The following is an 18211-nucleotide window of genomic DNA, read 5'->3' on the forward strand; positions in this document are numbered from 1 at the left end:
GAGAGGAGCTATTTATTACAATAAAAAAAAGTGCAAGCATTAAGTGTCATGATTCCATTACTTGCATGAAGTCATCAGTGAATTGAGTGCAATGACACTGTTACTTGTAAAAGTTAGTACATATATCAGAAAGTCTTTTTGTTAATGCACTCTATTACGTAATATTAATCATCAGGTTCAAGTTTTTCAAGAATACTTTTATGAATTTATTATTGAAATTGACTTGAAATGTCTGTTTCTAGTGTGTGTTAAATCTATTTATGATCTCTCTACTTGAGGAATTGAAACTGACATTACCTAAACAAAGATTCTACAGTAATTAGTGTGGCCTTGTTTTATAATCACTCTAAATTTATACCATGTACTGATGTACGGAAGGCTGAGCAGTAAAGTGCTTGGCCTCTGAACTGGGGGTCCTGGGTTCAAATCCTTGTGAAGACTGGCATATTTTAATTTTGGGATCTTTGAGTCCACCCAGCTCAAATAGGTACCTGCCCTATAGATCACAAGGTATGAAAGGAGAACTTTACTACTACTTTATACCATATAGAAATCATAATATAGATGTGTGATAATGGGTAGTAGAAAGATTACTTAGAATGTAATTATCTTATAGGACATAATTATCCCGCAGGACATAATAATCTTCTTTTCTTTAGTAACGTCTGTTTATATAAGATAAGAAAGCTATTGAGATAATAATTAGTGCACTACACATAATCATTTAAAGGGAATTGACAACCTTTGATTTAGTGAAAATACAAATAGTCATAGGAGAAAATACAGTTAGTCCTAGATAGATGAAAATAATTCTAAAAGCAAATAACTAGGTAAAACATTCAATAATTTTCTTGAAGGTCAAGTCTGGGAATTAAAAAAGGAAAAAAATAATCAGAATGAAATATACCAGCTAATATTATATATAGGCCTACAAGTACTAATTTCTTTTTTTTTTTACATAATAATTTTAGCATCTTTTCCTCTTAAGTCATAATTATAATTATGAAAGATATTTATAAAAATGTAAAGAACCAAAGTAAAGTCTGTTAGAATGTAAACAATTTTATTTTATTTTTAAAAAAAATTATGTAATATGGAATTTACAATCTTTAAAGCCACAGTAGTATGTTAACTAAGGGCTTTACAATCTCTTTCAAAGTATGACTATATAACAATAAGTTTTGATATATTGCAAGTTTAGTCTGTTATAAAATTAATAAACCAAAACAAAAGCTTCAAATTTTAAAATCAATTGTTTTTAAAAGTCTTGAAAAAGAATGACAGCTGTAGTTTTCATCTGTTGTTACTTGTCTCCTTTTCCTATCATGCATTCATTGTACACAAATTTACAGCAGCTCCTGATTGACTTGACAATCTTGCATGAATTTTTTGGAGAGCTCTTCAAATGCCTATGAAAGAGGTAAAAAAAAAAAAAGATTAAATTATAAATAAATAATGTAACTTAAAAGAAATGACTTGTTACATTTATAGATAAAACAATTAATTTAATTAATTAGAACACAGAGTAGGCTATAATAAAACGACCAGAGATGACCTTACAGAAATATAATTATGATAATAATATTAAAGTTAGGGGATGGCATGTTTTAAAAATGTGAAAAGAACTATTGAACATAAAAGAAAGGCTTTGATTTTATGACAGACATTTTTTTTAGTCTTTTATAACAAGCTTGTAATCATCTTCTTTTTTGAAATAACATCTGAATTATATAAGATAAGAAGATATTGGAATAGAATATGCCAAAATGTGAAATGAAACAAACAAATCAATTATTTACAGAAAGGAATGATTCTTACATAAATTTGTGCCATAGCTTGAGGGTTAACTTCCCGTCTGCTTGCTTGAGAGTGTGTATTTTTGGCTGGAATGATCGGGGACCAGGAACTGCTGCTGTCTAAACTATCAATCGGGGATTCAGATTTAAGGAATGACCTCTGAGATGAACTTAATTGATGAAAATCCTCTTTAGTTCTGTCACTGGTGAAATGAAGTGAAGGAAATGATGACGAAGGTGATATTCGTGGACCATGGAGGTCCATCTGACTAAATGAGGAACTAAGAAGATAATTTTTGTGACTTTTAGTAGAGAAAATTCCTTTTTTTGAGTTTGGCAGAGTTCTTGCTAAAAGTGAATAGTCAGATTTAAAATTGTCAGGCGGGTCTGGATAAATTGAGCCATCTGGAGAAAAGGGCTTTAAAATAGATATGCCATTACTATTTGTCATATCAATGACATCTGGAGTCATGATTGAAAGATTGTTTGGTGATGATAATGAACTTTTTGCATCCTCTTTCTCCTCTGAAGGACTGGATGACTTCCGGCTAAGATACCGGTTTGCTCTGGAAAATGTCTTGTGGGCAAACTTTTGAACACTAGATTTTAAACTGGTAGATTTTTCTGTGAGTTTGGGTGACACATCACCATTGGAGTTATATAAATAATCCTTTTTGTGTTCAGTCAATAAATGAGTTGATCTCTGAAGAGACAAATCTGAGGCATACATGGTCCCCTTTTTTAAGATGGGTCTGTCATGGAGATCTGCTTCTCTGGTGCTAGGGTTATGAGCAGTGATGCAGCTATCTAATTCATTTAACATTGAGGACAAAGATTTGGCTTGTTCTTCCAAGTCAGATTTAAGTCCAGGAACTTCAGTGGGAACCAAATCAGGTTTCTTGCGACCAATTATAAATCCAGACTTTTTGTCCCTTGGGGAATTTTGACTCTCTTCCATTTGCTTTTTGATGACACTTAGCTGAAAAATAAAAAGTCTACATTAATAGAATATAAGGCGAAAAACATTTAGATACATTTATAAATTTAAAAAAAAATTATATTTAGTCCCAATAGCAGTCTGTTGCTGTCCTAAACATATTAATGTTTACCGTCAGGAGCAAACAACTTTTCTAAGTAATATTAAGTGCAATTTAAAAAGTTGTCTACCTTTCAGAGAATTAAAAATGTTCAAACAAGTCAAATAAAAAATAAAATTAATTAACAACAAAACTTATATTGAGTTAAATTGCATCAATTATTTTGAATAAATCATGTAATTTATTTTAATTCTAGACGTACAATAATAAATGTGTGAGATTGGAAATATTTTATTAATCATTTTTGTTTTGTGCAACTATCATGCTCAGTGAATAATGGTACAATCACTTTTGTGGACCAGTTGGGAGGTGATAAAGGGGAAAGGGTTTCTGTGCTGCCTTTTCAAAAAAGTTGCTTGACAATAATATGTGCATTTACTACTGAGCTACTAAAGTACTTATGGAAATACAAGATTTTATAGTTAGGCCTATGTATTGCTAGTTTCAAATTTTTATTGAACGATCAAATTCTCTACACAAGGCTTATCTCCCCTTAGCTTAATAAATGTTCTGTATAAAACAAATTAAACCAATTATGACTAATTTAATACAGTAACTAATTGCTTAATTCTTCTAAAATGTTTTATGTGTTGTCATTGACAATGAATAATTGTACAAAGTTTCAACTTGATCTGAGAATGAGAAGTAGGAGAAATGAAATAAAGTAAGCAGTGGTGTAGCTAGGAGTTTGCAATCATTTGGGGGCCCGGGGGGCTTGACATCTTTGGGGGCCCCTGAATTTTGCTTAATATTTAATATTGAATGTAAAAAACCCTTATTTGGGGCCCCCCTTGAGTGGAGGCCCAGGGGGATTGTCAAATTCTCCCCCTCCCTCCCTCCACCCTAGCTATGCCTCTGAGAGTAAGATTCACCCAGACAAGAGGGGGGCAGTAGCTGAGTGGTTAAGTGCTTCGCTTCTTAACTTGGGTTACTGGGTTTCAATCTTGGTGAAGACTGGTCTTTTGAGTTTTGGGATTTTTAGAGTGCCCCTGAGTCTTTCCAACTTAATGGGTACCTGACATAAGTTGGGGAAAGTAAAGGCAGCTGGTCAATGTGCTAGCCACATGACACCATGCTCATTAACTATTGGCCAAAGAAACAATTGAACTTAAAACATCATCTGCCCTTTAGAACACAAGGTACGAAATGGGAACTTGTTTTTACTTTTACCCACAGAGATAGAGCTGATTTAAGATTTGCAATAAAATTAATAAATAAAATAAAAATTAATTTAAAGCTCATTGTGAACTGGAGTAGAAAATAAAAAAGAAAAAGATTTATAAATGATATCAAGAAGAAGATGTAATATATTCATTACTGTTTATTTTATCTATTACCTAACAAATGAATCTAATTAGTGAATTATATTTTTCCATTCTAGCATTGCTATTTCTAACAAATACATCTATGAGTGTTTAGTAAGATTGCAACCTAATCTAAGTAGAAATTTCAATACGATCATGTATGTTACATTTATAATTATCACTAAACTAAACATTCTTTGTTCAATCTTATAGGTTTGGTATTTACCTTTAATTGAGCTGACATTCTCCTCTGTCTAAGCCTGGTCAGATTGCATATTCTGTTATCATCTGTCACTGTCGGTGGAGTGGCTGGGGGAGAGGCACCCACTGTTGGTGAAGATCTCATCATAACAGTATCAGTTTTCTAACAAAAGTCAGATAGAACCACATCTCAAAATTTTATCAAGGAGACATTAATTAAATAAAAAATATCAATTTATTATTAAACAATTATTTTTTTCACTTTTTTTTTCACTCACTTTTCTTTACTTATTTACAAGTCTATCACGCAATAATATTTAGTTTGCTAAAAATGATATGTACATCTACTACCACATTGTTAATAGGAAAAAAATTCTTTAGAACATTGTAAAATCAAAGTAATTTGATGATGAATAAGTATTTGTGATTGCCAGGAGTTAAATATGGATGACCCAATATCCAATGTATGTCTGTGATATCATGAAGTTGATCTCACCAATTTTTGTATCAATACATAAAATTCATAAATAGAATAGAATTGTTTACTTAAAAATAAAATATGTTTAGAAAGCGTACTTAATATTACATAATAAGAAAAAAACAGTAATTTTGCCAATATAACTATAATAACCAAGGGAATGAAAAATAAGAAGGGATATTTTCAGAGGAAGATTCTGGTTCTTTACTTTCTTTTGAAATAAACTAATTTTAGAGAGGATTTATATATATATATATATCCAGGTGACAGGTCATTTAATCCCCGGTCACTTTATCCCCAATTAAATATTTTTTCTAAATCATTGTTTAATTGCGCTGTTAAGGCTTTGACTTTAAGCCCTTCTTTCATCTAATATATAAGTATGATTATTTGAATGCCTTTTGATATTTTTTTGACATGTTATTAATGCGTTTATAGTGTTTCGCCTTCTACTTTACATTCTTGATGAGAAATAATAAATTGTAAATCTGGGTGTGTACTTAGTTATAGCGCTTCTATTAGATGGGGGGGGGGGGGCATAATATTGTAATATTATCCAGCACATGACGCAATGATCAAAGGCCATGGTGTGGTGGAAGTATGGAAATCTTTTGAGAGATTAGAACGATTAGAATAATTATGACCATATCGCTGATAACTTATCAAAGGCCAAGGTGTGGTGGAAGTAGTAGAAATCATTTAAGAAATGAGAATGATTAGAATACTTATGATCATGCTGCTGATAACTCCTGACAACCATCTTTTACTTTATTTTAATTTTCAATCGCTCTTTCTTGAAAATGGGTGCATCATTTTTAGCCTTGAAATAAGTTTTTTTATTTCTAATAAATGCTGACTTCACCCATCCTCAGGATATAATGTCACCTATATAAGTTTCGCTTTAATTCCTTTTAAACATTGCTTATTTTGTAACGGTACGCACCGGTACGGCACACTGGCACCTTTTTAATGTGGGGAAAAAAATTATTACTTTTCTTGTATTTTAACATTTATTATTAATTTATTAGTAAATTAGAGTTAAGCAATCCATCACTGAGTACCGCCACCTATTTTTTAAACCAAAAAAAGCACTGATTAATGTTGTAAATTGTGTTATGGGCCAAGAGAACTACAAACATTGTTCAGTAATATAAATTGATGGATCGTCTTCTGTACTTAGAATCAATAGCCTATCTATGTTATTGATGTAGAGAACACAAAAACACTTTTTTTTACATGACCTCTATATTAATACATGTTCAATTTTTATAGTTTTTAATGCACTTAATTTTATTATTTTTGTCAAGTCAATAAAAATGAATATATTAAATATTGCTAATTTCAAATTTTACAATTATTATTTGTTAGATAAAATGATCAGATGAGGAAAATAACAGGAGATGAAATGACCAGGGGATGAAATGACTGGGGATGACGTGACCGGGGATGAAGTGACTGGGGATGAAGTGACCGGGGATGAAGTGACGGGATGAAAAGACCGGGAACCATATATCCAATGTATGTCATAGAGCCTTGTTTATAAAAACACAATTTCTATTTAGAAAGAAACACTTCAATTTCTTAAGAATAAATCCTAAAATAAGAAACAAAAACTATTACTGTACAATATGATTAAATTCAATAATATAATCACATACATAAACATGGTCACAAAAAAAATTATTTTACTCAATGCAATCTACCTTCATATAATTTCTTGCAGCTTGCATTTTCTCCAGTTCTTGTTTTTGTCTTAACATTTCAGCCAGAAGTTTTTCCTTTACAGTCCTGGTAGAGGGTGACATCTGTTGTACATTTTCTGGACAATATATAAATATACACTTTAAAAAAAAAGGAACTTTAAATGAAAAGAATTTCAGATAAAGGACTTTTAAATAAAAGAATTTAAAATAATTATGAGACTTTTAAAAAGTAAAATTCATATAGGGGAGTTTAAGGAACTTTTGAGTGAGGTACTTTCAATAATATATAGCCAAGTTTGAAAGAACACACTTTGAAAAAACAAGAGTACAAAGAAATTTGAATTTCAGATTAAGGACATTCAAATAACAGACTTTGAAAAAGGGCTTTTTAAATATTAGAATTTAAAAAAACACACTATCAAATATTAGACTTTTAAATAAAAGACTATTTAATGTTCTTCTTTATGATATTAGACTATCAAATTATACATTTACTTATATAGATCCTTGATTTTACAGCTATTGAGACTGATGAATACGCTTTACAAAATAAGTTAATAAATACCTATCATTTGGGTCTGCCCTTACTGTTAGACTTGACTGTAATGTTTTTTTTTTTGTTTTTTTTTTTTTAATTAGGTAAAATAAGGGTATTAATATTTATTCATATCATATATGGCTCCTTCTGTCTCGGAAGACAATGGATGAGCACAGATGAGTCACTAGCTTTCATTTCCTCTTGAGATGGGAAGAATCTAGAGGGACTGATCAAGCCAATTCTAGAGCGGCATTTTGCCACACTTCGTCAATGTATATGCATCTGACCTAGGACTAGCTGACAAGGCAGCTTTCTTTTTTTTTCTCTTGGCTGATGCCGCTATGTTTCTTTTGCACTCGGCGAAGTTCATACCAGCGCGTACAGTCTGTCTCAATGCTTTCCAGTCTTAGGTTTTCTCCTCCCACATAATTCGGTCAATGCCTGTGGTTCTTATGTCTCGCTTGCAGACATCTCTGTAGGTTAGTCCTTGGCTGCCCTTGGGTCTGACTCCCTCTGCAAGCTCAGCGTATAGGATGTATACTATATATATACTATATTTGTATATATTTGATACTTCCTTAAATTAGTTTTTTATTCTGGCTATTGCCCTTTAATAAAGTTAACTTATCATTGTTTGCAAATAATTAAATCTAAATCTAGATATGACAACACATCCTCAAATACCTTCATGGTTTCGGGAGTCATTGGTGACAATCTGACTAAAGCCAGCTGCTCTGCCCCTCTTCAATGAAGTCAGCACAGCTTTAATGGCTTGAAACCAATCGCACATTTCTGAGTGAGAGTCCAGTGAGATTACAACAGTGATATAGTCCTGTGAAAAAACAAAAGTGACCAAAAGGTTAGTGTGACATCAAGTAACAAAATAACATCGTTTCCAGTTTTAATGTGAGTGTTGAACACAAGCTTTTTTATAATACCTCTACTCAAGTAGCAGATTCGGAATGGACAAAACCTGTGTGAACATGGCTCTCGAAAAAGTCTTTAACAATAAATAATTTCTTTTTACAATACTTCTATTCAATACATAACTTTATGGAAAAAAAGCCTTGGTGGAAACTTTTATGAGAGTGGACGTGATTCTCGAAAACAGCTCCAACGATTTTCCAAGAATTTTGACACTTCATTGGGAAAAGAATTACTAGCTCATTGGCCACACTGGGAAAATTCTAGTTTGACCATTATAATTTTTCAAAGTACCGGTATAAAAAGAAATTAATTTAAATTTGGAAAGAGACTAGAAAATATTTATCTTGAACAGGCTATATGACTTCAGGTATTTTTGCATGTAGGCCCTAATAAAGGCCTATATATTCAAGATTAATGTTCAGGAACATTTGCCTACCATCTTTGTCTAGATCTAAGTCTAGTAGATTCATGCATTCACTTAACCAACATTTATTTTTTTTTTTGGGGGGGGGGGAGAAGGTGGAGATTGGGAGGGGAAAAAATGAGGTATTAAGGAGGTATTATCTTTTTAAAAATATTTTTTTTAATACTGGTGTTTATCTTGTTGAATGAAATGATGGGGAACACAAATTTATGAGACAAGTTTGCAAAACATAGCAACTGGGCAAGTTTTCAAAACCCTGTCAAATGTCAATCAATATTTGCAGAGACAACTTCTAGTTAGTGAACATGATCCATGCCCCCTCAAAAGAGGGGCCTAGCAATATGAAGATTTATTTGTTACAATCAGATCAACATACAAATATGCGAGGTCTCTGTCATGCATTCCAATATACCATACCAATATACTGTATAGTCAGAATTACAGTGTGAATCTATTTGAAAACAATTCTAAACATGGACTTGTTACTGAATATTGTTGAAACATTTCCAGCATATATATCAATCACCATGAAAACTCATGACTATGTCCCTCATAATCATATGACACTTTCCCATGATTCAGGACACTGCTAATACTGGCTGAGATCTAGTACTTTCATGTATTTATTATTTTTGCCTTTTTTTTCTAAATGTATGTGAATTTTGGAGAACTTTGGGCACTTTGCAGGAAATTTAATACTATGCACTTAAATACACAACTGCAATTGGGAAAAAAAATTTCATTGACATACCTTGTGGTCAAACTTCAACACAAATGATTTCCCTTCAAAAGAATCCACCAGTTCCGTAACGCCATATCCGGTGAGCTCTGTCACATCCACTGAAACCTTATCATCCGGGCGTAGGTAGAAATACAGGCAGGCTTCTCTTAGAACACACCAGTACCTGTTCAAGAAAACAATAAAGTGTTTGAAACTATTCCTAGAAATAAGACATGACTGAAAATCTGAAGTTTTAATTTTTTTTTTAATTTTATTTTCTCTGGGTGATTCATTTCAGACTTTGAGATCAATGATTGCTAACAAGGATGTCATGTGGCCAACACAACAATAAACCAGGTCTTGTTTGGACTCAGGGGTGTCCTACACAAATGTCAGGTCTTGTTTGGACTCAGGGGTGTCCAACACAAAATTCTAAATTCCAGTCTTCATTGGAATTCTAACTCAAGACCCTGGGTTTACCACTCGGCCAACACACACATATTTCTGCCTTTTCCCATAGCTACTAAAATATACTCATGTTAAAGTTAATTTGAATTATACAACAGCAAATATGAAACATGACAATATTAAAGAAAAAAAAACAGAAACACATGAAATTATAGAAATAAAACATTAGGTTGTACTTAACAAAATGTTTTTTTTTTTATGAAGTGTAAGTACTGCTAAAACTTTAATAGAAATCCATTCTATGAGCTATTTTTTTAAGTTTATAAATAATATTTACAATTTTAAATATTTTTTATTTTATATTCGTTTTTACTATTTGTATCGACAAGCATATTTTAAGTAGATTATAAGGAAAGTTTATCATTTGGGAAGAGTGACATCATGTTTCTCTATCAGTTCTCGAGCTGTTCAGCGTCCACTTTAACAATTTTAACATTGGCCGGTCTAGTTTAATCAGTATTGACGCCTCACATGCTGACGATAGTGAGATTATAGGCTATATCTTTTCCATCATTTTTTTTTTTGGACAAACAAGATCTCCAAGACTTGCAAGCTTCGTCCTATGGGGGAGGGGGCGGGGAAATGACAAGCCAAAGAAAACACAATGGACAATGGAGAGTTCATGCTGGGTGTCTGCAGTGGAATACGAATTTCAAGTGGAGAAAATACCTAATATAGTAGACACTATATTTTATGGTACTGGAACGTAACATAGAGAATAAAGACTAGAACAAACTATGTCAAATAAGATTTTCATTATAAACTGAACAATGTCTAGGACGTCACTGTCGCCAACTAGATACAAAAGAATTTTGCTTTCTCAATGAGTGCCAGTTGTGGCAGTTGATCTTCGCATCAAATCTCCCTTATTATTATTATGGCTTTTTTATATAGCCATGGCACTTTCCCATGCCTTATCATCCGGGCGTAGGTAGAGAAAATCATTTGTGTTGAAGTTTGACCACAAGGTATGTCAATGAAATTTTTTTTCCCAATTACAGTTGTGTATTTAAGTGCATAGTATTAAATTTCCTGCAAAGTGCCCAAAGTTCTCCAAAATTCACATACACTTTCCCATGCCATGCTTTTTTTTTTATACAGCGCTACTTTCATGCTTATAGCCCAATCTCATTTGTGGACCAGTGGGTGGAGAAGTTTTTTCCGTGCTGCCTTCAGGAGCTCGAGCCCCCCTTTATAGGTAGCCAAGCCAAACCAAGTTCAAGCGTGCTTGGCCTCTCGACCACGCTTCCCACGAATGCTAGTATGTTTCCCTTTGTTTTAAAAATTATGTCAAAATTATGAAATTATAAGTGTATTCCCAGAAAGGATCATGCGCCTGTCAAAAAGCATAGCTTGTCAACACTTAATGTCTACACCAAAACGCGTGTAATATATATAGGTTAGTTTTTTGTTCAACCATGTTGGAAAACCTCCAATGTTTTGAACACATTACCACGACAGTACATCAACAGTCTATTTACATACAGCAAACAAGAGCAAGGAAATGAAGTCATAGTCAGAAGGTCTCTTTTACGTTCAGACTATGGACATGCTGAAGTAGCGGCACATTGGGCAAAGGAAAGAGGCAACAAATCCATGGGACCTAATTTCATGCTCGCCCTTCAACATCTGCTGTGTAGAGTCAAGTTTGTCCTAAGGACTTAGTGCTTTATCTAATGTTTTCCTAAGTTCTATCAATCTCAAATAAGCCTTGAGTCCGAAAAGTTATGTCACAGCTAAGAAAAAAAACAACAAACAAACACTGCAAAGCCCCAAACCTTGCAAAATGGCATAAAAATATGCGAAATAATTAAATGTAAAAAAAAAGATGTAAATTAATCTATATAAACATTTTAGATGACCCTTTACAGACTTTGTGATCAATGGGGGCAGATGATGTAATGCTCATGTTTCTATGTCCAACTGTTAACAAGGGTGTCATATGATCAGCATAACGACCGAATTCCCCGACTATGCCAGTAAGGTTTACATTAAAATTAGGTGGACTCAGGAGCATTCTAAAATTCGACAAATTCAAAACCCAATCTTTACCTGGATTCGAACTCGAGCACTTTACCAATTCACCACTCAGACCTACATGAATATTCTAATGAATTCATATATATGGTCATTCTCCCCTTTTTCAACTTTTCATGTGATGAAAGAGGCCAATACTTGATACACAGCTGCGGTCACAGGTTAGACATCTGTAATCAACAAGCGCAGTTGCACCTTCACCTTTTTTAAATACTTCTGATGTGTATGCTATCTGCAATCCAGGACCTTTCCATTATGCTTGCTCTTCATGTGGATCTATCCAACATTTCACAGGCTCTTTTTCCCAGCAGTGTCGTTTTTTAAGAGCTTCATGTCGCGTTTGCATACATAAGAATACCTTTAAAGTGGGCGACCAGCGGCTTTCCTGGTTTCTATTAATCACCATGCAGAATGTCTTCTGGGGTTGACCTTATGGCATTCTGTGAACATAGCCAAGCCAGCCATGGCGTCTAATGCTGATCAGCGCGGATGTCATGTCTTCCAGCTCTTAGCATATTGTTGATATAGTATCAATTTTAACAACGTGTTTTAAGTGAGAAACAAACTGTGCTACAAGTCAGCAAACATGCAAGATTGCAGTCACTCTATACACAAAACATTGACTCACAAGAGACGAAGGCCTACCTTATCCATTTGTCGTCATATCCTCTTTTCTCCACGAACCCTTGCATCTGTGCATGGCAGTCGGCGACATCGCTGGATATTTTCCGCTCCGACGACAAAAAGGCTGAGAAGGACGTGACTGTCTCACTGTCTGAGCTCTCACTCGTCTCGTCTGATGACATCTTTGGGAGCTGTCCAGCGGCACGTTTAGGAGAAGAAGGAAGTGAAAAATATAAAATCTACCATAAAATCAAGAAGTTCGCATAGACACTATTTTTAAGACTTAACAAAAAGTGACAAGGCATACAATTATAGTCGAATTAAAACAATAAAACAAGATCATGCAAGTATGGACTGGATCTATTGGCCCTTCTGGATACGATACATTAATTAAACAAGTTACATTTTAAAATTAATTATAAAAAAAAAACAAAGCTTGTATTGAGAGAAATTGTTTAAATTATTTTGAATCAATCACGTAATTAATTTATAATAGAACTAAACTAACAATAATAAATATGTGTAATTGGAAATATTTTTATCACACGTTTTTTGTTTAGCGCCTTTCATGCATAAAGCATGCTCAGTGCGCTTTGGTTCAATCACTTTTGTGGACCAGAGTTGGGAGGAGTGAGGGAGGGGGGGGGGTACCTGGGAGAAGGTTTCCGTGCTGTTTTTTCAAAAGCAATTTTAAAAACATTTCTGAGTTGGGATTCAAACTCGAGGTCTCAATCCTCGTTGAAAGAAAGACGACATGCTTAGCCACTGAGCTATTCAAGTGCTTACAGATATAGAAAGTTTTATATACTATCGTTAGTTAATTTTTTTTTAGCTAATAACCTATTTCTCTACACAACTCAAGCTAAGTACAACTAATTGATTAGCTAAATGTTTAGTTATATTTTATTGATTCACTCATTGTCATTGACAATAAATAATGTGCAAAATTTCAACTTCAACCATGATTGGGTGTGGGAGAAATAACGTGTGCAAACATTTGACAAGAGAGATAGACAGAGTGAGTTGATATAAACTTTGTAAAAAAAACAACAACAGAAAAACACGTGAATTTCTAACACTTATGTTAAGCTCAGTAGTGACGTCATGGATCTGACCTACTTCAAGATGACATAATAATATATTTATAGGTCTGTGGATTTAATCTCGCATGGGAACATGTAAATGCTTTTTTTTTTTTTAAATATTGTTCAGACACTTGTCTACAAATTTTTAAAAAATCTGAGACAGTTAAAGGTGTACACATTTCAACAAGAATCATCAGAAAGTTAAAAAAAAAAAAAAACAAAGATTATAGAAATGTGCGTTCTTCTTCAGTCGCTAAGCGACTATGCAGCATCTCATGGAAATGAGCTGGACTTTAGCCGTGGTCGGAACGATGTGCCCACACAGCAGTTCCCCCGTTTCTACGCAGCTTATGTATCCTAACGAGCGCAACTGCGGATACAGTATGGGGTCAGTGGCGTCCTTTCACACCAATTAATTTTTTAAATCAGAAATACTGATATGAAGCAAAAACTGTATTGCCGACAGTGCAGCGGGAAGACATTATAACATTACAAAACAAACCTAGAGACACTTTAGGACAGAAGACAACAAACTAAAATAGCAATCACTGAACAATAGCTTATGAGTATATAGACATAATATAATAAAATATGCATGAAAATATAAATAAAATATACAGAAAGACACAAAGATAAAGGCGCATTTCTTATTCCATTTGTTAGAACATATTCTTACTATTTATTTTAACTTTCTAAGAGCATGGAAAGCGTTGCCTGAATCAGACAGGAAAACCAACAGTTTAGTAAAGTTTTGGTTTCTAAGCAACATGTACGAATAACACATACACACTTTCAGAACATGCATTTTGAGGGAACATCTCTAATTTACAAAATATTAAAGGAATGGAAATCTGTAATTTACATAATAAGAAAGTAAGGTCGTTGTACGGATCACATGACACCCTTGTTAACTGTTGGTCGTAGAAACAGATAACCTTTACATCAACTGCCCCATTAATCACAATGTCTAAAAGATGGTACTCTGTTCTTTAAACTTTCACTATAAACTTTCCAAAGAGATTTGAGAGAACAACAAAATCTGCAAACCTGAAGAGGAAGTAAAACATATACATACAAAAACAAAACAGGTAAAGAAAAGCATGTCAGCAGGTGGCAAGTCATTGTCAAAAGTAGCTGTGACAATGTCCTAAAAAAAAAATGACATGAATTTCCCCCCGCCCCTTCCACTTGTTCCGACTTCAGCTCATTTCACTTCCCTAATGATAGCAAATTGTTGAAACACTTGAAGATGACACAAGCGAGACAACCCTGAACCAATTCACCTAAACCATGTTCTTCTCGGAATCATTATATATGTCTGGTCGTGGGAGGGGTGGGAAACTAAACATACAAAATGTACAGTTTCATTCATTCATTCATTCATTCAAAGCTTTTCCATTCTATGTTTTCGAGAAGCTTTTTCCGTAAGTTGCAAGAAAGCAGAGTTTACTCTGTTTCGAAAAAAAAAATAAGCACTAGACAGCTCGACAAATGATGTATATACATCCACATGTAGAATGATCCCAAAGCTAGAGACATTTTTTAAAAGTCGAGTATGGTTTATTTATGTAATTTAGAATATCAAAACATTTACTCAGTGAAATGAGTTTTTGGAAATGGTTATCACCGAAGGCAAAGGAGTTACAACCAAGCCACCGATAGCGATTTCAGTTTTTCTAAGCCGTACGTCATGGGCGTAGTAGCCAAGGCGCTTAGTGCACCCAGGCCCATGAAAAAAAAGGCCCTGGACAATTAGGGACCTTTGAAAGAATAGAAAAACGTTTGACTAAAATGTTAATATATCGAATTTCTATCATGTATTACTTGCTAGAAGTCGTTACAGAATGTTTGGAGTGTAATGACACAGATACTTACAAAAGGCAGTACTTTGATTTGAAGGCCTTTTTTTTTTTTTGTAAATATACTTGTACTCGATCTACGTAATGGGGCTCAACATCCTATTCTTAAATCCAGATCCACTGCAACTTTTCTATGCTAATACACCAATTTTTCAGTCAATTTAGAATTCGTCAAACTAAAAGCTTGAATTGAAATGTTCATTTTATTGTTCAAACCTTTTATAATTCTCAAAAGATCCAGTTTGGAGATGTTTTCGTTCATTTAAAAACACATCGAGTTGAACTGTAAGTTGAACTGTAAGTATAATACTTAAATACTTTTTAGTCCGTTTAGTTTAAAAAAAAAAAGCTTTTCATTTCTTGTTTCTGACAAATACGTTTGACCAGAGGGCCACTTGAATCCCTTTTGACAACCAGTAGAGTATGGGGGGGGGGGAGGGGCGAAACAGTACTGTTCTAGGCAAAGCTCTTTAGTTGGTTCCATGTTAATCCTGCCGTCTTTGCTTCTCGTTCAACTGATCGCCATATTCGCTCTGGTCTTATAGCCTTTCTCTTCCCCTAATGGTATGGCATTGTCTTAAATTGTCCCATTCTAATTTTAAGATGCCTCTAACGATCGTATAGAAATTGGGACTAAAATGTGCTATACATTGTACTCCCTCTCCCCCCTCCCCCCCCAGTATACAGGGTTGACAACAAATACGATTGAACTAGCTCACAATGAGCATGTTACGAAAGTATTAATAATTACTTGCTAAAAATAAAAAATAACAGTCTTAAAATTACTTTGCTATTTCCCTCAACAATTACAGGAGTAGCTACTGGATGACATTTCTCATAGTAAATAAACATTTTTAAAAATATTGTTTTTAACAGCTAGGACACCATGCTGTTTTAAAAATAAACCTCACAATCAGGTAGTGATAACTGCACATGTTTCCCCAAAATCTCTCTCTTCCCCAAAAGTTATCTTTCTTTACTTCTTTTCCTTGAGACTTGTTTGTATCAGGGTAAATAAACACACAGACTACATATTAAATCAAGATGATGTGGAAACCTGGCCCCGTGCTATCGCTCTATCGACATGTCAAAAATTAGTGTCAGGTGTAATGTCATGACGACATATGGTGTGTTTGTTGGCACCTACACTAAGCTTTACTTTGTCTTAGTGAGATGGCCAGGTAGAAGGGGATTTGGAAGAGTTTAAAAGAGCTTTGGTCTTCTAGTGTTAAGCATTTTATGTTGAGCTAAAACTATAGTTTCACGCTAAATCATTCATTATCATCAATTTCAAACAGAATTCTTTGTTATCTATAACTGAGAAAGAAAAAAAATCCTTTATGTTTATCATATACTTGAGATTTAACAACCTTTTAATAGAATTAGTTTTCAAAGCCACATCCTTATATTTTAAGGAAGTCAAATGCAATGTGCAAATGAGATAAAATTGCAAATACAGTTAAATAAAACTAAACTTATTAACAGTGCAAAAAAATAGAATGTTAAACACCAAATGAAAGTTTTCAAGTCATGTTCTATTGTTGCATTATGTTTACATCACAGCTAGTTTGGCGTATCCACGTGAAATACTGACATTTGAGATGTTTTTAAATGCTTACATTTTAAATGAAAGGACACATTTTTTGGTATTTGAGCAGACATTGCAACATTAAACTGGCACATTGGCACTGTTTGAGCATGAAATATTTTAACAGTCAATGTCACATCGTCATTATTCAGAGTGTCCGTGACCCTGAAATCTAAAAAAAATAAGCGTTTGTAAATTTTTTATTTAAAATCTATTGTAATTTTCAATTTTTTATCACGCATCAATCATACACTTGGATGATTCAGATAAGGTAGACAACATAATGAAGAATCGCAATAGAAGTTTGTCCAAACAGTCTCTTCAGGATGTCAATTTGTCTTTGTCGAAAAATCACTTGTTTATTTACCCTCAAAACGGAACTCAGTGGTTGATTGGTAAAAGAAGTGCCAAGGACATTGCTCTCTGCACTTCGCCTTCCAGGTCCTTCGACCTCAATGTGTGCGCCTTTTTTCCTGTAGTGGTATGTTCAAGAGTTTTTGTTCCACAGTTTCCAGCAAATATCAGTTCCAATAACAGCTGCAGTCAACGCAGAGAACGGTAAAGAAGTTTACAGAAAGGAAGTCTATAACAAAGAAGTTTACAGAAAGGAAGTCTATAACAAAGAAGTTTACAGAAAGGAAGTCTATAACAAAGAAGTTTACAGAAAGGAAGTCTATAGCAAAGAAGTTTACAGAAAGGAAGTCTATAGCAAAGAAGTTTACAGAAAGGAAGTCTATAGCAAAGAAGTTTACAGAAAGGAAGTCTATAGCAAAGAAGTTTACAGAAAGGAAGTCTATAGCAAAGAAGTTTACAGAAAGGAAGTCTATAACAAAGAAGTTTACAGAAAGGAAATCTATAACAAAGAAGTTTACAGAAAGGAAGTCTATAACAAAGAAGTTTACAGAAAGGAAGTCTATAGCAAAGAAGTTTACAGAAAGGAAGTCTATAGCAAAAAAGTTTACAGAAAGGAAGTCTATAGCAAAGAAGTTTACAGAAAGGAAGTCTATAGCAAAAAAGTTTACAGAAAGGAAGTCTATAGCAAAGAAGTTTACAGAAAGGAAGTCTATAGCAAAAAAGTTTACAGAAAGGAAGTCTATAGCAAAGAAGTTTACAGAAAGGAAGTCTATAACAAGGAAGTTTACAGAAAGGAAGTCTATAGCAAAAAAGTTTACAGAAAGGAAGTCTATAACAAGGAAGTTTACAGAAAGGAAGTCTATAGCAAGGAAGTTTACAGAAAGGAAGTCTATAGCAAGGAAGTTTACAGAAAGGAAGTCTATAGCAAAGAAGTTTACAGAAAGGAAGTCTATAGCAAAGAAGTTTACAGAAAGGAAGTCTATAGCAAAGAAGTTTACAGAAAGGAA

The 18211-nt window shown here is 33.7% G+C and overlaps 1 protein-coding gene across 2 annotated transcripts in view; it reads right to left on the reverse strand.

Moving 5' to 3' along the window:
- Positions 1 to 1046: 1046 nt before the first annotated feature.
- The window catches only part of LOC106065235 (uncharacterized), a 100295-nt gene continuing 83130 nt past the window's right edge, over positions 1047 to 18211 (reverse strand). For both annotated transcript variants that reach the window (XM_056007960.1, XM_056007961.1), the window contains 7 exons: positions 12340 to 12509; positions 9220 to 9373; positions 7802 to 7949; positions 6580 to 6695; positions 4424 to 4561; positions 1819 to 2775; positions 1047 to 1409 (listed from right to left, as the gene is read on the reverse strand). In XM_056007960.1, coding sequence (XP_055863935.1) covers positions 1347 to 1409; positions 1819 to 2775; positions 4424 to 4561; positions 6580 to 6695; positions 7802 to 7949; positions 9220 to 9373; positions 12340 to 12509 — 1746 coding nt within the window. In that variant the 3' untranslated portion in view covers positions 1047 to 1346. The remainder of the gene's footprint in view (positions 1410 to 1818; positions 2776 to 4423; positions 4562 to 6579; positions 6696 to 7801; positions 7950 to 9219; positions 9374 to 12339; positions 12510 to 18211) is intronic.

Source organism: Biomphalaria glabrata, chromosome 13, assembly GCF_947242115.1.
Source record: "Biomphalaria glabrata chromosome 13, xgBioGlab47.1, whole genome shotgun sequence".
NCBI lineage: Eukaryota > Metazoa > Mollusca > Gastropoda > Planorbidae > Biomphalaria > Biomphalaria glabrata.